Here is a 26,764-nt window from a genome sequence, read left to right as displayed (position 1 = left end):
TTTGAGTTCACCAGAGCTGCAGGAGCGTTCTTTCTCCTTTTTTCCCTTTCTTTCTTCCTTTTTTATTTATTTTTTTTTGAGGTGGGCAAGCTGCCACTCTCCTGTACTTTGACCCCCTGTTTTTAAATTCTTTTTTTGTTTTGTTTTTGCCCCTACATCTTTTTTTCTTAATGCATATGGTATGGGTTACAATAAAGTTTTGGTTTCCTGCATTTTTTTTAATGAAAATAACATTACTTTTAAAGCTGTTACTCTAAACTAAAATGCCATGACAAATCTATTTAGCTAAACCATGAATTTACTGTAATATGAGCAGTCACTTTGGCATCCGTTGAGTTTTTGGAGGGATAAGATTGGCTAAGGACTGCAAGTCAAACATGCTGCAGTCACGGGTGATTCTCTCCTGTGATCCCACCCCTGAGCTGTGTGTGAGTATCCATTTCTGCTCCCTAAATCATTCCCACTGATTCGACCGCCCCATAGAGCCGGGTGCCATGGGGCTTGGTGTGGCCGAATGTTGGGGTGTCCAGCTCTGGGCTGCACAACCCTGAGTCCCCCACTGACCTCCCACTTGTGGTGTTTCAGGTACCCAGCCCCTCCTGCCCAGACCCATCACCTCCATCACCCTCCTTTGGCGTCCTGTTGAAGGTCAGGCATTTAAATCTTTATTTATCTCTAAATATTCAAGATTGTGATGGACAAGAACTAACAATGGTGAAAGTATCCATCTTCTTGCACGGTGACATTCTGTAGCACATAACAAGAGTCTGAACCCTTAGGGACCATATTTATTCTGCTGGATGCTATGCTCGCTCTGAGCTGCAGAGACATTCAGGATTTGAATCACTGAGGGCTCAAAACACAGGACTAAGATAAATGAGGAGAAACAGCTTTAAATATTGATAGCACAGCTAAGCACTTCTGATTTCATACAGTCTATCTTAGCTTGAAATATGGGTTTGTTTACTTCTGTTCACAAATGAAGTAGATAAAAGGTGTCTGGGGGCTGAATGGGTATATATACAAACTGGACTCATCAGTCATTTGGGCTGTCTCAGAAAGGCTGAGCTCTTCATTTCCGAAAAAGACTGTCTTGGGCCCCTTTCATGCTCATTGACATCTTCATTTTCTCCCCCTCTGCCTGCAGGCTCAGACTGACTCTCTTCCCTCCTGCTTTAGCTCTATATCTTCAGATGTTTTCATCATCTCATATCTTAAAACTCAGCTGTTCCCAGACAGCCCATCTCAATCTTTGCTGTGTTAACCTTTCTCAATACACTGTTAGCCTTCCTTGATACCCTTTTAGCTATGGAGGACAAAGCTTAACTCTGAGAGGAGAACAACAGAATGTTAAGTGACAGTAACAGAATAACTTTAATGGAAATTGATACACAAAGGAAAATTAAGCATAGGACAAGTTTTAATCTTAATGTACTTAAAAAGCAGTAAATACAGTTACATATCCATTATCTGGGCCAGATCTCAGAAACTCTCAGAGGCATTAAAGTAGGTTAGAGCTACAGCCATGCTCATAAGTCCTACTAGCTTTAGCCACTGCACAGCCACTTGAATCTTGCCTTGAGTAGAAAAATAGCCTTCTCCGTGCTGGACAATCATCACCGGGATAGCAGCGAGAGAGGACCATGAGTGTTTTTTAGATGTGTGCGATTCTCCCACAGTGATGTGGCTGCAGGATAACTCTCAGCGTCCTAGATGCTCACTACACATACATAAACGCATGGGGATACCAGTGTTGTACTAGAAGAACTCCCCCGGCACTCAGGACCAAAAACAACGGCCTCAGGATCGCGACGCTGAGGCAGTAGCTGTCGCACGAGGTGCGAGGCCGCCCCGCGGGAGGCACCGCGGGCGGGCGGACGGGAGGCCACGGGGCAGGGGGCCGGGGGGGACGCGGCCGCGGTGGCTGCGGCTCCGCGTCCCAGTCTGGGTACCAGTTGGCATAGCCTGAAAAACAGCAAGGGAACAGCCGTTAAAACCCGCGAAATGTACCTGGACTTGTAGGAAAGTGATGAAGAACAACTTGATACATACTGATCAGTTTCTCACGTTCTGTGTTTTCTGTTGAGAGATCAGAAAAGAAAGCAATTGTGAGTATCAGCCATTAATTACCATTCATTAATTATCATTTCATTAGTAAACATTCATAAATGGTTATCAATGAAAATATGTGAGCCATTGCTGCTGCCTGGCTGAGGGCACCTTCAGTGCCAACCAGTGTTGAAAATTTCCCACAAGGGAGGAACTAAGTCAACAAGAGCAGGTTCCCAGCGCTTAGGTGGGTCTAATATTATTTTATTGAAACTGCACACAGTTTGAACACAAAACTAATTTAAATAAAGCAGTTACAGATGGACAAATCTCACTAAGTACAAAATTCATCACATCTTTGTTAAGAGCTGTGATGCATTTGCATAGCTTTCTGTGTGCAGCCTGCAGGAATTACTGACTTGCCTTAAGGGATCTTATGCCACTACCATGCAACTCCTAAAAGCTCTCATCTACCCCCACATCCTGAGAGGTTTGTGGTTATCCTATGGTGCATCAGTCTGTGCTTCAGCCAGGATACCACAGAAGGAAATCGGAATACCAAATGTTCTTTTGTTTCTACAGATGAATCTACCTGGGTGAGGGCTAGCAGAGAACTGCTCTAAAATCTTTATGATAGTTCATAAGTTCACATAGTTGTGGGTCAGCTGCATGTCATTCATTTAAAATACTATTTCTGACTCTAATTTGGAACTAGCGTAATCAAAAAATATCCACTCCTGCAAACTATTGTGCAAAAAAAAGGCTCTTATTGCTGTATTTCAGAAAATCACAGAAGTTAGAAATAGCTGTGTTTTTCAGTTGCTCACTCAGAACTCTATAGTTTTCTGGGAATGTGATAGGACATATTAAACAAAGCCAGAAAGCAAAGCTAAATATGCTGTTTTTTCCTAAGAGAAAGGAACCAGAGAGGAATATTTGTTGGGGATAGTGTTTTAGATTTAACTTTTTGATCAGATAAAGAGGTGGAAAGTGATTGAAATTATTTAACTTTCCATTGAAAACTGTAGTTTCTGTAACTGAGGGCCTTAAAGGGCAGAGTATTAGAGTATTCCAATTACTTTTTCTTACTCTCTTCTTAGCAGTGTTGCTTTTTGGTGGGCTACAGATCTGCTATGAAAGTAAGTAGTACAAATTGACTCACAACTGTATTTCCATTGATAACTATGGTACTTTTATTTATCAATAATTTCCCAATAATTTCCTTTTTTTTTTTTTTTTTTTTTTTGCTTTAGTCTTACCACAGAGATTGTTTGCACACTTGTCTTTACTGCATCCACTGCATGACTGTCCTACTTTATAAGGTTTTGTTGGGTAATTTCCCCTGAAAAGCAGAAGAATCATATTTTGTTATCTCTGTTTTTTTTTTTTTTTTTTTTTTTGAAGAGCAATACACTTTCATCAAACTGTTAGAATAATTCATCATGGGAAGACATTATGGAGGAAAAATAGCTTTAGCAAAAAAAAACAATTCTTACAGTAGTTTTAAATTGCTTCTGGGTCAGACTGAAGCTCTCAGTCACATGGGGATCGGGTGCGTGGTGACCATGGACAGTGATCAGGAACACTGCACCTCTCTGCATAGGGTACAGGGATCTGCACCTAGTCCCTCATTACCCTCATGCTAAAAAAAAACAACCCACAATCTGTAAAATCTATGTCCAGAAACTGCAATGCATAGGATAAACCAGAAGAGTGTCTTCCTTTTACTTCTTCATTTAAAATATCTAGTTTTGAAGTCTAGGGAGGGCTGTAGAGAGGTGGACTATTTGTTAAATGGAAAGTTTGCACTTTTTTATCTTTTCATAGAATCATTATGGTTGGAAAAGACCTTCAAGATCCTCGAGTCAAACTGTTTTCCTGCAGAGGCTGAAGTCAAAATGGATACAGTTCCACCACTCTTCCTAATGGTCAATGCTCTGAGTGAAATCTGCTCACCAGTTTTTTTTTTCAGAAAGGGATTTTCTGCAGTCAAGGCTGAGAGCAGCAGTCTCTACTTTAAACGCCTTGGGGAACTTCCTCTCAACCAGTTGTATTTTTTTGTGTGGTTTGTTAAGATTGCATCTTTGTTAAGATGTTACTGTTGGTAACATCTGATACCAGACCGGTTAGAGAGTGTTTCAAAAATAATGAAAAACCCAAAGGTTGTAACTGACTTACGCTGGTCCATAGTTACAAACAAAATGTGCTGCTTTGAAGAGTCCTGGAAAATTTTTAACTGTTTCACAGAAGTGAACTGCACAGCCAACCTTGTAACTTGTGGCCCAAACAACCTGAAAGGCAAAGTGAGATATGTAATGTGCCCATTGAAACACTGAAAAAGCTACTAGATTTCACAGGATTAAGAGAGGAAGCCATGACTAGAGTGAAGGGCTCTTGTGGGAGTTTAAAACAGTCAGCACAGAAACAACAGCAGGAACCTAAAGACATAAAGGGAAGCTGAGGCAAATGATTAACTGATTTTTCTGCATTTACGGTCAGGTTCCCCTGGAAACATGAAAATAGATGACTTATATTTGTAGCCTTATTAAAAGGCTATGGATTAAGAGAAAGCAATATATTGTTTTCTCAGCTTCTAATATCTCTCCCTCTCTCTCTCTATATATATATATGTATGTGTGTGTGTGTGTGTTTGTGTTTTTAATGGCCAAAACTGAGCAAGCTTGGTAATGAGCATCCTACCTTCAGGGTAAGCGCTGTCTAGATACGCTGCACGCTGCCGAGACGGTGATACAATCAGGACACATTTATGTCCTGTGGACCTCTTTGACTGTTTATAAATCTTTCAAATAAACATTATGTTTAATTAAAAAGAGAAAACATAAAGTCTCTTAAAAAGTCATAAAGTCTCTTAAGATTTAGGTCTCTAGTGGTGAGCTTCAAGCATGCCTCCTGTTTTTTCTAGAATGAATTTCTGCTCTGAAAGGTACCTAGTCTCGATACCTGTATCAGCACCAGCCACAGAAGCTTTTGTGTATGTGGTAGGACCCAAGAGCACGTCCTAGCCTGGCACAGACATGCCTTGTGGCAAGGAGCAAGGTGCTAATACTTGTGTTTTTTGTTAAATTATGAAGTTCAAAGATGACATCAGTTTGAAATTGCCAGGGGGATAGTCCATTTCCATGGTGAGAATAGGGCCCAGACAGCCCTCCTGCTCTTTTCTATTTCCAAACTCATCCAGCACTAGAACGGAGAAAAGAAATCCCTGTTGTAATTTCTGTTCCAAAGCACTCTGATCCAAGCCTACACTTTGATCCCATGAAATCGCTAGGTTATAAACCTCTGGATAAGTAAGACTCACCTGGGTATAGTGACCGCACTGGCCCGAGCAGCTATTGGTATAGAAATCATAGCTTCCAACTTCACTAAACCAGTCACTGAGAGCTACATCCACAGAGAAGATGGTGGCCGTGCCAGTCCAGATGTTTTCTCCAACGGGTGTAAAGGTGGGGTGCACCTTCCCTGGCTCCTTAAGGTAGATATTGTGCTTAAACTGGCACTTCTTTGCCCATGCCTTGGCAGTCTTAGCTAAAGCAGAGTCCCAGGACTGTGGAATGAGAAGAAAACAAAACATAACCCGCACTGCAATGATTCAGCTGAATTCAAACACCTTTAGGCAGATATTTGCTATAGGATATGGAGATAGTAAAAATTTTAATTTTTTCAGCTCAAGTTTGAAAAGAATCATCCAGGAAAAAGAAATCATACAGAGCTTTTAAATGTAATGCAACCACTTTAATTCAAAATGTTCTTGTATGTTTGTCCTGCTCATGGTAGACTTGGTGGATCTTTGGTCTGACCACCTACATTTGCTCTTGTGCTCTATCATTCTTAACCAAACACAGGTTTTAACAAAATGGCAAGAAATTAGAATTGCATGCAGTCTGAGTTTTAAACCTTTCTTATGAAGTTCCTTTCATAGAGTGAGCCACACCATTCCTGCGGTTATGCATTTGACTTCCTTTCCAGCTAAACTGCACAGTTGCAGGGCTCTAAGTAGTGGTATACACTGATAGGGTGAGTCCTTATTTAATCTTTTATTAACATATTCCTCTGAATAAGCTGAAAGGTACCAATATCTGTTATATATATATAGGAAGCTGTTTTCCAGGCCAAAAATTAGTATCCATACTCTCCAAACCATGTTATATCAAGTGAAGTCAGATGTCTGTAAGCACACCCTGACAAAACCAAAACCAAGAACTTTTTACAGCATGTGTTTTGGATTGGAAGAAACAAGGGGAAATCCTTGGATCTCCCTGGGAAATCCTGTCGGACAGATTGACTCTTCTAGGGCTTTTTAGTACCAAACAGCCTCCCTGTGTCATGAAACATGAACTAATGTAAAAAAAGTTACTATAACTTTTAAAAAGTGGTAGATTAAATACTGAAAGATGAGTAACATTTATATTTTTACAATACAGCAAGACTGGCTAAAGGTTAGCAGAGCAACCCATCCCTAAAGAAAGAAATCCCTTCAAGTTATTAAGAACGAACAATGCTGTGAAAAATATTCTTTCTATTCATTTTTTTTTCAAAGAACTATCGTATATATTAATGAAATCACTGACAGAAAGGGAAAGAAAGTACAAATCAAATGGAGAAGATAGATGGATTATTTTAGCAGCACAATCAACATGATTTTCAGGCCGATCACAAACACTGCCTTACCATGCGAAGCATATTGCTGGCTGGGGGGTTCACCTTGGATCGGAAGTCGTTGTGAGTTGCCACACAGTCTTCAATAAACTTAGCATCTGCTATGTCAGGCAAGGGATTCTGTGCATAAGCATTGCAGCAAATGAGGAGATCCAGGAAGAACAACACCGCACAGAAAAATGTGATTTTCATAATTCCTCAACGCTCTCAGGCTTTTTTTATATTTTTAACAGAAAAAAAGCTCATAGGTGGTGATAAAACTGGCAAGCAGTTCTTCGGTGTGTTTATCCTCTAGATGAGGAAACACTTGAAATTTTGAAAGCAGCAGGAAGTGAAATTGCTTCACAAGGTGACTATTTTGCCTGTCACTGGCACAGGCTATACCGAAACAGGCATCTGCCATGCTCATCACCAAGGAGTCATGCAGAGGCAAACTTTTGCCTTATTTATACCTGTTCCATTTGATTATTTGCTAAGGAACTCTGGAATTTTAGGTCTATCAAGACATACCGCAGTACAGCTTTCCTAACGTGTGTCAACCATGAAAATAATAGCTTTAACAAAATACAAATCTGCGCTTAGTTGATTATTTTATAAGACCTTTCCCCTGTTTCAGAAGTGCTCTAAGAATAAACAGAATTAGAGAAGCTGCATATATTGAAATTTAACTTCACTAGCAGAAAACACATTCCTGGACAGCAGCTTACTATGGAACAGACCTTCTGGCCTTCTGGTTTGCTATGTAGCAAAAGCATGATTTAAATATCCCAGTCATGAATATGTGTTGATTTTATTCTTTATGAACCATTGTTGGTAGCCTAAAATTATTACAAGAGCTTTCTGTGCTCCCAGAAAGAGAAACACTATCAGCATGGGGTGTCCTAGTGTAAAATTACAAGTCTGATCATTTCCTGAGACTTAGGGATTGACTGTGTTGGGATTTGTATGATCTTGTTGACCGTTCTACAAGTTAGATTTTTTTAATTATTATTTTTCAAACCTAAAACAAACTCTGCAAACACACAAAAGCATTAGAACAGTGTTGGGTGAGGAAAATAGTTATACCTGGGTAACGGGAGAGTTAGGGTTAATAACCTTGCGATCTGCTTCTGTATCTAGCTTGCATGTGAAACATTTTGTAACAAGGAAGTGAAAACAAGGGATAGCTGGGTAGTGCATTCTGTAACTGGGTCACATACTCTGCTTTTGTGGCAGCACGCTCTGCTCAAAACCATAGGGTAAAAATGAAAAAGATGTGACTAGATAATAAACCCGCAATCTGCTTCTGTAACTGTGCCTGCTTAACTTTGCGGACACTGGAATAAGAGAGAGTCTGCAGTGCATCCTGCACTGCATCCTGCCACCTGCATTAGCTGCAGAACTTGCAAAGATCAGAGGGAAGATAACTCGGAGCCCTTAGGAATGTCGCAAAAAAGTAACCACAGAAGTAAAAAAAAAGAACAGAGAAAACCCTATAAAAAGCACGCGGCAGTGCCTGTACAGCGTGGGTGCTTGGGTATTGTACAGGTCCCGTCGCCGGCCGGCGAATAAACCTTGCTTATAATCTAACGGGTTGAGCGTGTGGGTGGTCGTTGACATTTCGGACCTAACAACAGCCACCCAGTTGGAGAACCAAAGTCTGTAATTCAGATTTAGGTAAGTTTAAAATCTGTGGAAGACTGCAAACAGCATTCATGGATCTGACTCCCTGATCTTTTTCAGGGCAGGCCTCATCACGCCAAGCATTTGTTGAAATGATAGTTCTGGCATTGCCTTTCCTGGTTGTTTGATAACTTTTTTTTTCTCTCTTAAAAGATACTTTTGTTTTGCCTCGGAGAATTTATGAAGATCTGTGACATCTAAGCAAGCACTGTAGCCCTCCAACATGCTCACAACTATGTCTGTGCTATAAATAGGAGGCATATATCAAATACTTCTTTGTGCACATGTGTATGAGTGTCTGAATTATTCTCACTTTCCTCTTAGCTCTTCCCTGGTTCCTGGACAGATATCAGGAAGGTAGGGGAAACTGTAGGAGGGATGCCTGTTGGTGTTCTGGAGGGGGGCTTTCTTCCTATGGGTGATGTAAGCTTCTTCCCTACCTGTGAATCCCAGGATGTGGGTTTTCCTATCAGCTGCCTCCTTCTGGCCTGCCAGGACTCTCATCTCCACCATGTTTGTGCTCCTCAGAGGCCTGCAAGGAATCATGCAGGTGCTCCCAAGCGGATGGTGTGTGCGGGAGGGAATGCAGCAGCCCTAATTATGATGATTCATTTATTAATCTAGCAGTCCGGCACTTTTTTATTAGTACTGGCAAAAAAAAAGCTGTGTTTGGAAACTTTTGACTTGAGACTTTTGTGCGGCAGAAAGCTCCCCATGGCCTCTCCAAGCTGTGCTGCTTTTCTGCAGAGCTAGACTCTAGCTCCATCTAGTGAGACTCTCTGCATTGAAAGATGTGCAATCCATGCTCAAGATCTTCACAAAAAGAGAATGATATTTTTTTGCCAGCCTTAATCAGGCTTTCGTGTAAACCAGGATAAAATGAAGCCTTAAGATTGGCCTATCCACCTAATATTTGACAGGACAACCTTGCCTATCGCTGCAGGAGTCTCAAGTGAAATCTAGTATAATTAGGTAGGAATAGGCAGGAAGCTGTGTAAGATTTTGAGAAAATTCCCATGTTTACATCCACCTTTCTCATTTGTTCCCTTCTGCTTTCAGATTAGAGTGGCTGGAAACATAAAGTCTCTCTTGAGTTTGCCCTGATGTATGATTCAGTCACAAGAATGGGACAAGTGGGAACAGCTGGCGCTCAGCAACTTGCATACAGGGCAAGCTGGTATGTAGGAGCTGCCCGTTTACAGCTTTAGGTGTGTAATTTTAGACTTCTGGATCTGAGAATGTAATCTAAGCTTTAAAAAATAAAGCTTGTATTTGTAAAGTTTTGGCTGTGCTTTAGTAATTGTAGAATAGGCAATCTGAAGAAACAGTTAGCACTTATGTCTAATCGTTGTTTTCAACTTTATCTACAATAAAAAATCTAGTTTATTTTCTTTGAGAACCTCCTATCATAAGAATAAATATTCTTTTTACATAATCACTGTAATTATCATATAGATTTTCATAATAAATAACCATGTTTTGACCTAAACTTTCAAATACCCACCTAGAAAAAAAGAAATATGAGAAAAGTTATTTCTGAAAGTTAAACTCCTGGAAACTTTCCGGAAAATCAAATTCAGTCTTGAACATTAAGTTAATGATGGAATTTGACTGCAGGAGGATATTAGTTTGCTTTCAGAAATGGTGAAACTTTATCCAATAATAATTGAACTTCAGCAGTAATATAATAAATAATATAGGCATTTACCCTGTAAGACTAAAATAGTCATAAGCTTTTTTAGGGTATTTTAAATTGTCAGGATAGTCTTATCACTCTGCTTCATCTATAACCATGAAAAAATATATTGACAGGAAAATAATTTTAAATTCTTGTATAACTGTTATATGTCTTTCAATGAAAGTGAAATTGAAACATATTAATGAATAACTTGATATTTTGGATATAGAGTGGCAAAATCCATATTGATTAAAGAGACCTGAATAAGTTTACAAATAAAATTTATTATTGAAACTTCAGAACAATTACAAAGCCAGAAACATGCAATGCTAAGACAGAATATGCTGAACTAACAGTATATGTTAAAACAAGGAATACGCAAAGATTAAAATGAATCATATTACTATTTCAACCCTTTGACTAACTTTTTCTCTTCGGAGGGAGTTAGGAACAAAATAGTTAATAATAAATCTGAAACATCCCATTTTGAATAAGGGACAATAAATATATTAGTTTATAAATACTAAGTTGTGCTACCTTCACAAACACAGAGATTTCTAAAATCTTGTCTTGCTATACAATCTAATTTTTGCTTTTTATTCAGGATATTCTTTTGTTTTATGAAAACAGCACTGAGTACATAATATGATGCTAACTTTCTTTTGCATCTAAATTAAGCAATGGCCACTTTAAATAATAGCTTAGTGTGAAATCTAACAGCTGTTTAATTGACATTTTTCTCTTTGAACTCTGTAAGTAAAATATGGCTTTTCTGGCAAATTTGATACTGGTTCCAAATCTTAACAAATGCAATCTTAACATTTTCCCAGATAGAATTTTTCCCACAAATATTTTCCTAGCATGTTATCATGGTCTAAGAAGCATAAAATAATAACCAAATTATTGTCAAAGAAAGTTGTCTTTAAAATCATGCTAGTATGACCTGTTTGCTTAATTCACTAAAGATTACACTGAGGAGACAGTATGTATTTCAAATAGAGTTATGTGGACACATGCATGTTTACAAAACGCTTTTTTATAAAATAAACAGCTATAAAAGCAAGAAACATCACTGATGGTCTCAAAACTGCAACAGCAATACAAGCCTCATCACATACAATCCTGAATTCCCAGGGGGGATGCCATCTTGGATAACCTATAAATAAGCACATAAATACAAGTCTTACTGTGACTAAACCTATCTATAGTAACTAGACAATATAAGTAACAGTGTAAAAATATAATACGTACGGATAATTTTATCACGTTGTGGATTTCCTGGAAAAAAGAAAAAAAAGGAACAGTTCTAGCAGCCAGCTTTAATTTCTTTCTGCTTATCTTTATTAGTGAACTAAAGCAAATTAATCAGATTTACAACTAAGAAAATCTGACAAACTCTCAGAGTTCTCAATGATAAACCTTAAAAATAAAACAAAAGCTGAAACGTTTCCTAAAAGCTAAACAACAGTACTTTATAATATATTAATAACTCCATAAAGATATTACTGCTTATAACAATAAAAAAAAATGGAGGAGAGGGACATACTACAGGGTCTTTTTATTTTCCATTGGAATCCTCTTTTGTCTTTCTCAAAATAGCAAATACTTTTTAATATTCAGAATATACACATAAACTAGAAAATACTATCAAATACAATTTTATGGATGATAAAGACAAACTGATTCTCAAGTGGTACCTAACTCTGTGATCAAGTATAAGCTATTTCAGAGGTGTCTGGTACCTAAAAATTAAGACCCTATTTCTAAACTATACTACCATATATAATGATGACCAGCACTGAGTAAAACCATTTACAACATTCTTTATCAAGTAGTGGCTGACTTACATATTATACTTTGCATTTGCTTGTACTTACTGCACAATTTATTTTCACAGGTGTCCTCTTTTGCACACTTACTGCATGGTGCTCCCTTTGTATAAGGCCTTCTTGGAGAATTACCACTACAAAGGAAAAAGTTTCTATGAGATGAATTGCCTTATTCATAATTTTAAATAAATCATTTGTTGAAAAAATACATTGAAAACACAATGAGTTGCTGACAATTCATTAAAAACCTCAGAATAATCTCTCATTTTCATTGTTCCATCCCTGATACAGAAAACAGTCTCAAAAATGTTGTTTTTCTGATGGGAAAGGCTGTTGTTCTTATTCAGACTTTATATTGGTAAATAAATTATTAAAAAAAAAAAAAATTAAACAACATTCTGGATTGAGCTTGGTCTTAAATAGTGGAGGTAAAATACAAAGGATTTTGAAAGCACAAAACTTTAAAGCTGACACTCTGAAAACAGCTTAAGACAACTTATTCAGCCAAAAAAAAAATCTTGTGATCTATTTATTCTTGAATTATCATCTTGAGAGACAAGACCTCAATTCAGCCTTAGTGAAGACAGTAGGATCTGTACATGTTTAAGTACCTCATCAAACTGAAGACTGAGTGTTTAAGCATAAAGATGAGCCTGCAGTGCTTACTCTGATGACGTTCTCAAAATGGCCATTTATACAAGTAACAGCTGAGATTGGTAATTTTCAAGATGATGTACGTAAGTCTAACTGAAGCAAAAATCAATTTAACGAAAAATGTAGTCAGTAAATGAGTGAAGAAACTTACAATACAGAGGACAGAATCCTGTCTGAGGAAATAAAAGATAGTTTGTGCATATAGAAATCATCTTGGAGAGCTTTGTACTTTCTTTAGTGGCAGTTAACACACTGGAAATTCAAACCTAGTGGAAATCTGAGGTTTGGGTATGCCACATACCTTTTAATTAAAAATGAAACATGCTAATTTACCTCTCCTTGATTTTGAAGATGATCTAATTTGTATTACAAAATGTTGCGGAATCAGCATGTGAAATCTCCAAGAAGCCTACAGCTACAGAAACAGGAGAGATTTCCTATTCTTCTGAAGTAGACTTAAGATAAAGATTGCTACAGAGCAGTAAAACAGAAACAGTACTGATACAGCAAAATACTGAATGCACCCTCTCCTTGAAAAAGGAAGCAGAGCCACCACATGCTAGTGTGTCAGAAGACTTTGTTAAAGGGCTCAGTAGACATTTCCTTCACATTATAGAATGGAAACTATATGATTGTAAATGACACAAAAGTAGAAGGTCTCTGGTCCATCACGAAGAGGCCAGGGAAGGCAAATTCTAACTGCTGTTTAAAATAGCAATGCTACCAGCCAACCTGAGACACGAACAGTGTGCTGGATCCACTGAGACCAGTCCAGACACACAATTTGGCTTCACACAGCAATGCTATTAGGCCTCCAGGAAAAAAAAAAAAAAAAAAAAAAAGTGTTTTCTGGCCTCCTATAAATGCTGCAGCGCCATACATTCACATAATGCATATAATTCTTGGTAATTTAACTGGTAACCGTATTTCATAAATCACCATAGTCTCTATCTAGTCTTCTCTTCAAGACTCCCAAGCATGTTGGTACTTCTTGCCTTCAGCTGTGATTATCAGCAGTGGGAGTTAGATGTAAGTGTTCATTTTTTCTAGTTTGGACTTTTTGATGCACAAACTGAAGAGCTAAAATACTAAAGAGCCTGTCAACCACATAAAAGAAAACTAGCTGGGAAAGCTTATTGGGATGCTGGAGAAGACTGACCAGCAAGTCATATGATATCCTGATAGATCTATGAACATTTGTAGGGTTTTGCAAACCTCTGAAGCAGAATTAAGAAGACCATCATAAGGTCTTCTAGAGTCAAAGGTTCCTCAGTCAGAATAGATGAAGATTCACCTGCCAAGAGTAGGGTGGGTGGAAGGGAGAAGACTGGAAAAACAGCTTGATGAACTGGGCCTGGTAGCATGGGTGTGGAAACTAACTTAAGGCCTGAGAAGGATGTGAGGACATGTGCAAATGTAGTCTATGCTTCTGCCAAACACTGGGCAATTCACATACTGGTGGTCCTAGCAGCAGAATGTCTCTCTTCTTCAGTTACGGATCTACAAAAGGAGTAAAAGTTGTACACTGAATGGAGCAGCTTGCACTCTCATGGACAAGCTGTCCTTACACTGGCCAAGACCGAGAAGAAACTGCACTTTCACAGGGCAACTCTGCACTAAGGGCCCAAATCTCAGAAGGAGACCTGAAAATCAAGTGGCACAGCAATTAAATGGTCAAAAAAAGATAAATAAAATTTTATTTTACTCAATTATACAGAAATAAAAAGCAGTAACTGTGCTGTTACCAACTGATTTTTAAAGATTAAAAAAAAAGAAATGGAACATAAAGAGCTGAACTCCATTAAAAAAAAAAAGCTGTAAGAGGTAATTTGACCTGTGGAAACTAGCCTACAACAACATCGTCATTTCTTATGGTTCATATTTAAACAAAAATCAATAACAGGGGCCTAAGATAGAGTTTGGGGTTTGATTGCTTAGTCTTGGCAAAGAATGAGTTATCATGAAAGTTAACAAAATAAAAGCAAAGCTAGTATATTATCTAATACTTATGGTTCTTTGAATAAGCGAAGCAGCCCATCACCATTTTCTCTGATGGCATTTACAATGCTAGCAATAAATGGGGATCCTAATTTATTTCCAGTTAAATACTATTACGGTTGTTTTCATCCTGTTAGTATTTAAAATAACAACTTACCCTGGTGCATAGTTACATACAAAAAGTGCTGCATTTTTGAATGCTCCAACTTTCTTACAAAAAGCAACAGCACAGCCTACTTTATAGGAACGGTCCCAAACAACCTAAAAAAAGGTTTTTAAAATAAGTGAAAACTGTACTCAATGCTAACCTGTTGGAATATCTAGGTAATTTCAATTATTTTCAGAGATTCTATATATTATTTTTCTTTTGCAACCCCTGATCTGTTTACTCGCAGAGAATTTTACTGGTAAGCAAGCTTTTTAAGATGAACTTCTAAATATTCACACTGCAAGATTCAAATCTGTCTATATTATCTATTATATTATTACATTATTATATTCTATATTTATTCAAATTTCAAGATTAAGTGAACAAATTCTGCAAATTTCCAGTCACCTACAGAATTTTAGTAAGAGTCATGGGTTACATGATCCATGTGTTTTTTTCCAAGAAAAGAAAAGGCAATTAATGGCAATTTTCAAATAGTTTAATTAGTTTCAACACTGCTAACTCAGGACTCCAAGCAGGGATTTTCCAGTTTGAGAAAAGTGGTTTGGCTGACCCCAGCAGCAAATTTAACACAGCTTAGTCTGAAAGCTATGCAATGCTAAAGCTTTCAGAGGTATATTCCATAATGAAAAAAAAAAGATGGTTTACTATGTCTCACTGTCTCTGTTCTTGCTTGAATATCCTGTGCTTATTGCTGGAAAGTCTTCCTACACCTTTGGCATGTGACCAACTAAACTGTACTGAAGCCATTTAAAAACTGCTGGAACATATATCTAGATCTGGATGATCATATAGTCCACTTTTGGGAAACTCAGGGATGTAATGGATTAATCCCAGGATTTTCCCACCACAAAGAATACAGACCTATCAAAGTGATTTGAACAGTCTCAAAATTTCCAGCTCTTCAACTAGAAGTACTTATGTTCAGCAGATGCAATCGTTCTTGGAACAGGATCTTAATGTTTAATAATGTGTTACCTGGATACTGGAGCAAGGACTGAGCATTTCACAGGCCTCTGTGTAACAGTTTCACAAGCTTTTTTGCATATTTCTGTTGAGATTTCTGTCGCTATATTGGCAGCTCTACATGATCTATCTATGATTTGTGATTATTACTCAATTTCAAGTCTGAGCCTAGAGGTCTGTGATAGCTCCTGGATCATGCAGAGTCTTTGCCTATGGATTTTGAGGCAATGGTTAGTTACTTTTACATTTTCATTAGTGCTTAACTCATGCACCCTGCTTGTTTCTTAGTTTCTGTTGTCTCGTTCTGTTAACATTTTTAGCGAGTTCTCATAGCTATTCTGCAGTTACTATGATTCTTTCAAAGAGGATCTTTGAACTTAGAGAATTCAAAACTGCATGGGTGTCTGGCTGGTGATCTTGATATGATTTTATAGCGTTCTTGCAGTGCTTATACAATGAAATGTTGACTATGAATGGACATACACAGTGAGGATAATATTGCAATAAAGGCAATAAAATTAACCACTGCAGGGCACTTTGCAGTATAACTATAGCCTGAGATTCCAAAAAAAGAGACAGTAAACCGGCAGTTGCTACAAAACTTATATACAACTCTATTATTTACAGCCCCTGCTGTTTATCTGGTAGGCACTCTACTATGAACTATATAGAGCATTCTACAGCAGACAGCCCTTACCTGAGTGTAATGACCGCAAACTTTTGTACATTTGCGTGTGTCAAAAGTATAGAATCTGACCTCATTATACCATGTTGCAATGGCACCAACGACAGTGAACATCTGATGACTTCCGAGCCAAATATTCTCTCCAATAGATGTAAAATTAGGATGGCACTGGTATTTCTCCCGTAAGCGAGTATTATGTTGAAAACGGCATTTATTTGCCCATGCTCTGGCAGTCCTCGCCAAGGCTGCATCCCAAGTCTGAAAAACATGAATTTTGAAATAGTTGTGCAATGTGAATCATAGAATCATGGGATCATTATGGTTGGAAAAGACCTTCAAGATCATGGAGTCCAATCTTAAGCCCTTCACCCCCCTGCCTACTAAACCACATCCGTAAGTCCCCCATCTACATATTTCTTGAACACTGCCACTCTTTCTGTGTAGCAATTCTTCCTAAAATCTAACCTGAAACTCCCCAGATGCTACCTGAAGACATTTCCCCTTGGCCTATCTGCAGTTTTTCTGGAGAAGAGATTGACCCCCACCTCACTACAACCAACAGAACTTTTAACCATCAGGTAAAAACAGTCAGACAGAATAAAATAGAAATAAGATATTATATATTGAAAATAGAAACAAGGTATCACATATTGGAATTACATAAGAACAGTCTTTCTGTTACCTAGGCAAGTACTTGTGTTTTATTTTCAATAACTTTTCCTATTGCAAGACAGAAAAATAAACTGACTCAGTTAAAAATCTTTCATTTTTCTCCCTTACTGTCTATAAAAATAAACATTGTAAGAGCACTTGCTAGCAACTGAAAAAAAATGTTTGGAATGCATTTTTATCTTCAGATTAAAAAGCTGCTTTCATTTACATTAAGTAGAATTTGTTAATCATATTATTATTAACATTAATTATAATTGTTATATTTTTTCTTTGAAATAGATCATTAAGGATCTATTTTATCTACATAAAAATCAAGCCAAAGAATGTAGATTCAGATATATATATATTAAATATTTTTATCTAAAGAAGAGCCTCTGGCAGGGTTGCTTCATGGCAACATGGCTGCTTCATAGCATAAATATATCAATGTTTGTCCAATAACTCATTCTACTGTCTCTTATTTCTTCCCGATATGGTTCTGCCATACAACTTCTTCTAACTCCTGAACAGGCCACACCTTCAGCAGCGGCGTTCACTCGTCTTTTGCTACCCTTAAAGTCCTTCCCTTCTGGTACCCCCAGCACTACTGCTAACGTGAACCTCTTTCGCTTGTCTGTTCGGTCACATCCTAGTGCGTGTTGTGTCTAACTCAACTCCTTCAGGCGTTTCCTATGCCTGAGGATGAAGCAGCGATGTGTGTGTGACACCCCCGCTGCCTACCATGTAGCGCATGTTGCTGGCGGCCGGCGAGACCTTGGCGCGGCAGTCGTTGTGGCCGCGCACGCACTCCTCGATGAAGGCCTTGTCCGTGATGCTCGGCAGGACAGGCCTCTTCCCGCCCGCGGCGCCCAGCACGGGCCACAGCGCCAGCAGCACCAGCCACCACCTCATGGCTCCCAATGACCACACACAGGGGGCTGGGGGGCTGTTTCCAGAAGCTTCTGCGGAGATGGCGGGAGCCCAAGGTAGGTCTGTGTCCAAGAGGGGTCTCTTGGGACAGCTGGGATCCTGCTTGGTGGCCACGCAGGTGTCCAGGGCCCCCCGAGTGTACCTGCCCTGAGGGCGTGCGTGTGGAAGGGCTTTTGGGGACGGGTTATAAACGTGACGGGGAACCTCCTCCCTATTGATGTGGGAGGTAGGTGAGAAGGTTTTAAAATATAAACGTATTGCTGAGAAACGGCTCCTCCAGTGCGGTCACCGCACCTCCCTCCTCTCAGCACTGCGCGGCGGCTGCATCCAGACTCCCACGCGGCCACAGCGCCCGTCACCGGGCCCGATGAGCCCCTGCAGCGCCCCGCGGCGGGCGCCGTGGCGGGGGCGCGCTCGGTGCCCGGCGGTGCCGGCAGGGGGCGCCGTGGCGGGGGCGCGCTCGGTGCCCGGCGGTGCCGGCAGGGGGCGCCGTGGCGGGCGGCCGCGCTCGGTGCCCGGCGGTGCCGGCAGGGGGCGCCGTGGCGGGGGCGCGCTCGGTGCCCGGCGGTGCCGGCAGGGGGCGCCGTGGGGGCGGCCGCGCGGCGGTGCCCGGCGGTGCCCGGCAGGGGGCGCCGTGGCGCGCGTAGGCGGTGCCGTCGCGCTCGGCGCCGAGCGGAAGGCGGCGGGGGCGGCGCGGCCGGGCGGCCATGGCGCTCTCGATGGCGCAGCAGGTGCTCGTGTCGGCTGTGCTCGTGCTCTGCGTGCTCGTCGTGGTGCCCAGGATGCTGGGGGCCGGCAGGGCGGTGCGGCCGGGCCCCGCCGGGCCCCGCCAGCAGCGCGGAGGTAGAGGAGACCCGGTGGCCTGGGAAGGGTTTGGGGGGAGTGTGTGTGTGTGTGTGTGTGTGTGTGTGTGTGTGTGTTTAGGGGCACGTTTTACATTGCCTCGGTCTTGAGCGGCGTCCGGGTGTTTCCCGGGCCTGGCGAACGGGAGCGGCGTTGCGAGCCAGCCCCGGTGCGTGCGCTTTAACATATAAAGGTACTTGAAAGTTTATCAGTGTACATTCGGCTCCCAGCCCTCGGCGTCCAAAGGTCTCTTTTAACATTAGCAAGTAACAGCGTGTTTCTGTGAGGCAGCTCTGGTCGACTCGTAAGGCCTCCGGAGGCAGCATAAACGAAGCAGTGTTGGTGAGATGCTCCAAAGTGCACATCTGTGTGCCGCCCTGGCGGCGCTTTCCGGGGCGGAGGAGATGAGGCTCGGGCAGCCAGCAGCCTGTGCCAGCCGTGCTCAGGCCTGCCGCGTTTCGTGGGCTCAGCCGGGCTGGATAAGGGTCTTCTGTTTGGGGTTTTTAATAGAGCATGAGTCTTGTATTACACATGTTTAATTCTGAAAAAAATAAGATCAGCCAAACGCACAAAGAGCCTTGAAAGTCATAAATCCAGGTAACCTGTTGAGAGATAAGTCTTAAAACTTTCAGGAAGCCACCCCAGCCTCCTAATGATCTGCTGCCTGTTTCTGCAGCTTTCTGCTATCTTCAGCTTTTAGTAGTTTCTTTTATGCATGTCCTATGGACCACAGATTTAACTATAAAAAATAATAAAGTCCATGAAACCAGTTGTTTGGCAGTCAAATCACATGCAAAAGTATAATTTTTAAGAACTATTTTAAGGCTTGTGGGTGGTGTCTCTTCAGTACTTCATAGCTATATACTTGAATTGCAGAGGTACAGTATTTTTAAGCCTGTGGGAGTACCCTCACAGTCCTAATTTTATTTTAAAAATAACCAAAATAGTAACAAATATTTCAGCAACACTTTTTTTTTCCTTTGGGCTGAAAGATTCAGTTTTTACTTAACTCTTTTCTTTTTTGTGGGGAAAAATATTAATCTGTAGCTATTTGTAACATTATTGGTAAATTTCTCTGAGTATATTTTATTTTCAAGTTTAGAGTGTTTCTTTTGTTCTTCTAACCTTTCTGTATTTTCCCCGGAATTTGCTAATGTTGCTGTTACTGAAGAAATATAAAACTTGTATCTTGAAAAAAACACACAAAAGCTTGGTTTGAGAGTCTTTGTTACTTAGATTTAACTTTGAATTCTACTTAACAAAGAGTAGTGTGTCATAACTTTGATTTGAGTTTGAGGCTGATCACGCCATGTAGAGGAGTGATGAACAAAGAGGGCCTTTAAAAGAAACTTGCGAGTCTAATCGTAGCTTTAATTTTTTTTTCTCACCTTGTCTTCTTTTTCTCAAACATCTTTATCTTTAAGGTAGTCCTCAACCAATTTATCAAGCTCACCTGAATCCAGGGAATTCTGAAGGTAAAACTTACCAGAGTATTCAGCAGATGAGAAATGCAATGGAAAAAGAGATAAAGAGTGAAAGAAGAAGAGGAAATGGAAGAGACTTAGCCTTTACTTTGATGCCATTGTATGCTCTTGGTGTGGGAGTGTTTGCAGCATACAAATTTCTTAAGGTAAGCAATAGGAATTTAAGTCATAGAAAAGGAGAACAATCATGCTGTTGTCATTTATATTATGAAGGTTACTTTAAAATAGGGAAGAAAACAAGGTAGATACAAAGATCGTCTTAATGAAACACAAGTGATTGTGGTCATTATTTGCTTTCTGTAAAGTTTCTAAGTATTATTTTCATGTATGAAAAAATATTATGCACTCTTGTAATATAATTGTATTTATTAAAGATGAAATCACAGGAAGAAAGTCTGTCCAAGAAGGAAAAAAATACAGAAGACAAGGCAAAGGAAACAGGTAAGATACCCATTTGAAATGCTTACATTCCTGAAAAGTGCAGATTTCCTACTAAAGCAAAACTGCATGTTTTCATTGATGCGGTCTAGTCGAACAAGAACAATCTTATTTAAATGTCACTACTAACATACAAAAATATTTTAAAAGTATATTATTCTATAAACTTCAGTAGATAAGGACTTGTTTAAAACCCCAGATGATGCTATTCTTCGAAACAATATTCTGTAGTAATATGTTAAGACTGTTCCCCAGTAGAATAGGGTGTTTAAATAGGATATAACAATCTGCTGATGAATTGGACTGTAGTAGTGGTGGAACAGTATGGATAAAGAATTGTGTATGCTCTTGTATTTCTGGGCCAAATGATAGACGTGTCAAAAACATAAGACATTTATAGAAGACACAGAAGGATCAAGTGTTACCTTTTCATACAGCTTTTGAATGTCTGATTCTGTCTATTCTTCATATGCTGAGAATTAAGACTTTACTTGGAGAAAAATGGCATATCCAAATTCCACTGTTGTCCTACTCCCCACCTCCCAGCCTCCACCTCCTTCCTTATCTGGACATATTTTTATATTGATAAATATAAAATGTAAGTTTGATATTGCTAAAAGACAGAATCATCTACTCGTGTCTCTGTATACTATGTGCATACCAGTTTCAGCAGCACTGGACTTAGACTGCCTACTCACTATGTTTAGGTTTTGTTCCTCAAAACAGATTTGTAATTTAGGGGGAAGCATACTCAGCTCTAGTGCCTTTGCCTTTTCCAGTACTGTTGTAATAGCTGCAAGTCTGGCTGGTCAAATTAATGGCAGTGTAGTAAGTATAAAGATACTACCTCTGGCTCGGGAAGTCCTGGAACTGCATAGTTTTGGAGACTAGGAGAGGAGGAAGGTCCTGCATGCTCCCTCAGTTTTTGCCAAGGTACCCTGTATTTGGGCAATATTGGAGACAGTTTTTTTGGATGAAATGGACTTTTGATCACATGTAAAAATTTTGTTCTTAGCCCACTATTTCCCTTTCATTTTCTAGAATTTAGAGAGAAAAAACTATTGTTTTCCTATTTTTGCATATACCCAGTTAAAAATATGATTTAAAGTCTTTTTGGTAGTGAATTTCTTACACAGAATTTGTTTTTTTTTTTTTTTTAGAGCATCAGCTTTTAGAATTGGAGCATCATCTAGCACATACAGAAAAAATGTTAAACTCTTTATTGACTCAGTTGGATCCACTGTCAAACTGGTGAGTAGTTCTGTTAGCATTGTTTTTGTCAATTGAAATTCTCTAAAAGATTTAAAAGGTAGTGATACAAAACTGGGTGGAGTGGCTGACACTCCAGAGGGCTGTACTATGCCTGTGCCTAGACAGGATGGAGAGTTGGGCAGAGAGGAGCCTCATGAGGTTCAACAAGGACAAGTGCAGGGTCCTGTAAATGGGGAGGAATAACCGCAGGCACCAGGACAGAGTAGAGGTAGACCTGCTGGAAAGGAGCTCTGCGGAGAGGGATTTGGGAGTCCTGGTTGAGAAGTTAACCACAAGTCAGCAATGTGCCCTCATGGCCAAGAAGGCCAATGGGATCCTGGCCTGCATCAGGAGGAGCGTTGCCAGCAGGTGGAGAGAGGGGATCCTGCCCCTCTGCTCAGCTCTGGTGAGGCCGCACCTGGAGTATTGGGTGCAGTTCTGGGCTCCCCAGTACAGGAGGGACGTGGAGCTTCTAGAGAGGGTCCAGCAAAGAGCAACAAAGATAATTAAGAAACCGGAGCATCTCTCTCATGAGGAAAGACTAAGCGAGCTGGGCCTATGGGACCAAACTCTCCTTGCTGGTGGCCAGTGACAGAACAAGGGGTAATGGGTGCAAGTTGAAACACAGGAAGTTCCACCTCCATGTGAGGAAGAACTTCTTTCCTGTGAGGCTGCCAGAGCCCTGGAACAGGCTGCCCAGAGAGGTTATGGAGTCTCCTTCTCTGGAGATCTTCGAACCCACCTGGATACCACCCTGTGCCATGTGCTCTAGGTGTCCGGGCTGGAGCAGAGGGGCTGGAGTAGATGATCTCTAGAGATTCATTCCAACCTCAGCCATCTGTGAAAATTCCTTATGTATGGATAGGAATCAGTTTAGGAAACTTTTTAATTGCTCAGTGGTTCTTTAACCTTTTGTAGTTAATACCAACTCTGGCATTTGTCATCCTCACAGAGACCTGCTGCCTTTTGTTCACCAAACATAAATACAAAAAGCCCAGATCTATGATGGAGTTACCATGGCTTAACCAGGTTGTGTGCTCTGTTGAAAGCTAATGTGGACTTAGAGTAATACTAAACACAAACAAACAAAAAAACCACCAACATCCTCAAGCTTTGTAGCATTCACAAGCCTTTATGGAAATTAAATTTCTGCTAGCCTACTTCGTTTTTTTTCTTTTGATTAATTGACAATTAGAAGAAGACAGAAATAACTGTCAAGATATAGCTGCTTATTTTTTTTGTTTGTTTTGAAAGGAACTTAGTAAGCGATGGTGTAATTTTAAAGGAAGCTTAACTTTCGTTATAGTGCAAAATAAGGACATAAGAAATGTAATATTTAAGTATGAATGCAGGTGTGTAGGAGATCCTCAAGGAGCTAAGACCTAAACAATATTTGAGAAATACACAGGCTGCACGTGATGCGTAGGCTGACATCTTCTGTGAATCTTTGCTTAAAACGTACAGAATTTGATAATTGTTCTTTCAGTGTACACCAGAATTTAGCATGTGTTAAAACTTTTAAATAGTTAATTTACTAACCAATTTGGCAGCTTTACAGATTTCTACAGATGGAGAGGAGAGAGAGTAGACAAAGCCTGAAGTAAATGAAAAGAGTCTCTAAACTGTTATGATCTACATTAGACAATGTTGTCCTGAAAATACATTTTTTAGGATTTTGTTGTTGTTGTTGTTTTTTTTTTTTTTTTTCTATCTTCAGTAGTCACTACTCCACTTCTGCTAGCCTGTCAGTCAGGTTCCAGTCGAAGTGCAGTGACTGCATTAACTGGTAAATGTATGTTTTGGGTTTCCTGCTTTCCAAGTGTGCAGTATCAAAGACAACTGTGACCTAATCTTGTCATTAACTTGACTGTGCTATTTATCAGCTGAAAGAAATATTCCAGTCTTACATATTTACAGTGAAATGTTATCAGACATTCACTTCTGAGGCAGTCTTTCAGCTGTTGACATCTATCTGCTTTTCTAGTGTTAATGCTTTAGCTTGTGAGCAGAAAGATGAAATAATGACACAACTCCAATCAATTAGACGACTGATGAAAGAAAGTGGATTGGATAAATCGGAAAACAAGATGAAAGGTACTTGAATTTTCAGCAGGATGAATATTGTAGTATTTTGTAAAAGATTAAACAGATCTTGCTATAATACCTCTCAGTTCCTGCACCTTTGGTGATAAAGTATTGGGAATTAATTTTAATCTGGAGGAGTACTATTCTTCTTGCCTGCCGTGTATCTAGTTACAAGTTTGTGATGCATCATAGTTCTTTGAGAATAAATGTTAAAATACATTAACATTTATACATACTGGAAGTAGAATAGACTACATAGTCATGTTCTGCTATGTTTAAACAGACTAAATTAAAACTAACTTTAAACTGAGAGTTCCTGGACAGTAACATTGGGTAATCCTTACGTTGTTGTATTTAACAACAGAATGTATAGTAGTTTCATCTGGGGGCTTTCAAAAGGTGTGTATTAGTCCAGGAAGAACCTAAAATGTTGACTGGTTCCCTGGAAATTTTTTTCTTTGTGTAGTCTTTTTTAAATGAGAAAAAACAAATGAGTACTTTTAAATTGCCTCTGAAACTATTCACTGTTACACTAAATCTGTTACACTTCTTTTTTTTTTTTTTAATTTTGGTAAATTTTAAGATGCCAGCAAAATTTGTAATGAGAAACTTGAAGACCTCATTCAGTCATTTGCCGAGCATTCTCTAGAGAAAGAAATAGATGACCAAGAAGATAAGAATAATGAAGATTTGCTTGAGGATATTGAGGATAATGATTACAAAGTAGAAGAGGATCAATTATGTGAGGAATGTGATGTAAATCAAATGTTTGAACCAGATGTGGTAGAAGAACAAGAAATGATAAACGGAGATGGTTTTGAACCAGAAGAGATAAGCCTGAGGAGACGTATTAGATGTGAATGAAATAGGTAAAACATTAAAAGGCATATGTTATTTTCACAATATTGTATGCACTTTAAACTGTTTTGAACCAAGTTACATGCGCTGCTATATGCTTTAAAAAGAGAGTGAAATATTGTCTGTGCTTATATCTCTGGCAGTTTTGTAACTGGCTTCAATGGCAGTAGAATTTCACTTGGAATGTTTACATACTTTTTCTATTTATTTTTTTCTATAGAAGATATTTCTGTACTCTCTGTATATAATGGATTGTAATTATATCTGAAGCTTCAGTAAAATATTGGATTCCCTTGTAATTAAAATAGATGTTTCAAAGATGTTTTGTAGCTAATAATCTTATTGCATCCTTTAATTGTGAGTTTCTTGAGTTCATTTGAGTATTTGTACTGGTGAGTTGAGCTCCTCATGGAAAACTTCAAGTGAGATATGAGAACCAGTATGAGGTTTAATCTCAGAGATGATTTTATAGACAGATGAGAGAAATTTAACCACAGACGCTACTTCAGAATAATTACATCTGTTTGCTAAGACAGCATTGTTTCAAAACAAGTCCTGTAAGTTCACTTCTGCTGTTTCCTGAGAGTTGACACGTCGTTTTGTATGCTACATTCAACCTTATACCATAGGTTGGCTCTCTCTTATTTCTTACCCAGCTGTCACTTGTAAAACTCCTTAGCTGCCTAATAACTGACTAATGCCCATTAGAAGTATTACCTGTGTTTCATATGTATAATAAAATTACAGAATCCTGCCTTTGAGTTAATTGTACTCTTTTTCTTAATACTGATGTTAGTAACAGACATACTACTATATATCACTCAAGAACTGGAGTCTTGCTTTAAACCAGGTTGTAATACCTTGACCGGTGTTTCTTCAAAGGTTTTAGATCAGTGCTCAGAAAAGCACTTTTTTCCCTTTGTTTCATTCCTTTATTATCTGTTCAGTGGGTGCACATGCTTATGCCAGTGACACACTTTGAGGGCAGAAGTTAAGTTTGAAGGTAAGTTGACAGTAGAAAGCTGATAGATGAGCAGCCTCGGCTTTCTCTGGAGCTGAATGATTTTTTTTCCCAAGACAGGAAAATCCCAGTGTTGTCTGCCTGGGCCTGGTACTACTAGACGTCTTTGCTGGGTGCTACCCAACGCAGTATTTTTAGCATGCTTTCAGGGTGGGTCATCGAACAGGCGTAAGGTATTTAAATGGAACAGGTCTATCCGTATCTATATGTGTTATATAGGTGTGCGCTATAACCAACGCTGCGAGCAGGGAGCGGGCGCGGGGGGGCGCTCTCGGCCCTCGCCCAAAGGCCGCGCCGCCGTCGCCATGGCAGCGGTTAGCGGCTAATGGCGGTTAGCGGCGCTCGGCGGCCGCTCCCTGCCGATCCGCGCGGGTTCCTGCCCCGCTGCTCCCCCGGGAAGCGCCCCTGGTCCCCGCTCCGGCGCCCGGGAAGCGCCTCTTGCCCCCACGCTGCCTCCTTCCCCCGCGCAGTGTCCTTCCGGGATCAAGTGGCTGGATTAGCTGGCGTGTTAACGCCAGGAATGCAAGTGTCGTATTCCCCTCTCCCGCCTTCCGCTAGGCAACTCGGTAAAGGGGTTCGAGGTGATGTGAAGATGGAGGCGTTTTCCCTTTAAGCGCTTTGAAGAAGGGCCTGTGCCTGGAAGCCTGCTTGTTTTTTTTTTTTTTTTTTTTTTTTTTTTGTTGTTTTTGTTGTTTTAATCTTTTCTAGTCGTGTTTCACAAGCGTGTCTCACGTCTCTCAGAGGGATCATACCGCTTGGTAAAACCTGGGAGCTGAAACCCGTACCGTAAGTAGGAATGGGGGCCAGCCTTGGTGTGTGGGGACATAAAACGGGGA

The 26,764-nt window shown here is 39.9% G+C and overlaps 3 protein-coding genes across 3 annotated transcripts; 1 reads left to right on the top strand and 2 right to left on the bottom strand.

The window, feature by feature from the left end:
* Nucleotides 1–1,402: 1,402 nt before the first annotated feature.
* LOC104570948 (glioma pathogenesis-related protein 1) lies at nt 1,403–6,959 on the bottom strand. Its single transcript, XM_010218005.2, has 6 exons — nt 6,739–6,959; nt 5,369–5,614; nt 4,228–4,340; nt 3,309–3,391; nt 2,053–2,079; nt 1,403–1,965 (listed from the first exon to the last, which is right to left on the bottom strand). The coding sequence occupies exons 1-6, from the start codon at nt 6,916–6,918 to the stop codon at nt 1,721–1,723; spliced, it is 894 nt and encodes a 297-aa protein (XP_010216307.2). The 5' UTR covers nt 6,919–6,959; the 3' UTR covers nt 1,403–1,720.
* A 4,103-nt stretch (nt 6,960–11,062) lies between these two features.
* LOC104570947 (GLIPR1-like protein 1) lies at nt 11,063–17,930 on the bottom strand. The gene is made up of 6 exons (XM_088522917.1): nt 17,760–17,930; nt 16,380–16,625; nt 14,705–14,808; nt 11,944–12,029; nt 11,318–11,344; nt 11,063–11,222 (listed from the first exon to the last, which is right to left on the bottom strand). The coding sequence occupies exons 1-6, from the start codon at nt 17,928–17,930 to the stop codon at nt 11,068–11,070; spliced, it is 789 nt and encodes a 262-aa protein (XP_088379043.1). The 3' UTR covers nt 11,063–11,067.
* Nucleotides 17,931–18,655: 725 nt separating this feature from the next.
* LOC104580732 (uncharacterized) lies at nt 18,656–25,300 on the top strand. Its single transcript, XM_088522944.1, has 6 exons — nt 18,656–18,791; nt 20,216–20,421; nt 20,650–20,716; nt 21,874–21,964; nt 23,949–24,058; nt 24,633–25,300. The coding sequence occupies exons 1-6, from the start codon at nt 18,656–18,658 to the stop codon at nt 24,911–24,913; spliced, it is 891 nt and encodes a 296-aa protein (XP_088379070.1). The 3' UTR covers nt 24,914–25,300.
* The last annotated feature ends 1,464 nt before the right edge of the window (nt 25,301–26,764 follow it).

The sequence above is a fragment of the Tinamus guttatus genome, unplaced genomic scaffold (assembly GCF_059628265.1).
Source record: "Tinamus guttatus ecotype Peru unplaced genomic scaffold, ASM5962826v1 Tinamus_guttatus_pri_ptg000171l, whole genome shotgun sequence".
In the NCBI taxonomy this organism is placed as follows: domain Eukaryota; kingdom Metazoa; phylum Chordata; class Aves; order Tinamiformes; family Tinamidae; genus Tinamus; species Tinamus guttatus.
This window is presented reverse-complemented; position numbering and strand designations above follow the sequence as displayed.

Bases quoted from the DNA above. Each gene is read 5' to 3' on its own strand.
- LOC104570948 (XM_010218005.2), bottom strand. From the start codon at position 6,918: ATGAAAATCACATTTTTCTGTGCGGTGTTGTTCTTCCTGGATCTCCTC. The intron at 4,341-5,368 runs GTGAGTCTTACT...TTTGCCTTTCAG, and splicing joins AGTGCGGTCACTATACCCAG to GTTGTTTGGGCCACAAGTTA. The intron at 1,966-2,052 runs GTATGTATCAAG...GCTGTTTTTCAG, and splicing joins AGAACGTGAGAAACTGATCA to GCTATGCCAACTGGTACCCA.
- LOC104570947 (XM_088522917.1), bottom strand. From the start codon at position 17,930: ATGAGGTGGTGGCTGGTGCTGCTGGCGCTGTGGCCCGTGCTGGGCGCC. The intron at 16,626-17,759 runs GTAGGCAGCGGG...CATGTTTTTCAG, and splicing joins CCAGCAACATGCGCTACATG to ACTTGGGATGCAGCCTTGGC. The intron at 11,345-11,943 runs GTAAGTACAAGC...TCTTTTTTCCAG, and splicing joins CTGTGAAAATAAATTGTGCA to GAAATCCACAACGTGATAAA.
- LOC104580732 (XM_088522944.1), top strand. From the start codon at position 18,656: ATGGCGCTCTCGATGGCGCAGCAGGTGCTCGTGTCGGCTGTGCTCGTG. The intron at 18,792-20,215 runs GTAGAGGAGACC...TTTATCTTTAAG, and splicing joins GCCCCGCCAGCAGCGCGGAG to GTAGTCCTCAACCAATTTAT. The intron at 20,717-21,873 runs GTAAGATACCCA...TTTTTTTTTTAG, and splicing joins AGACAAGGCAAAGGAAACAG to AGCATCAGCTTTTAGAATTG.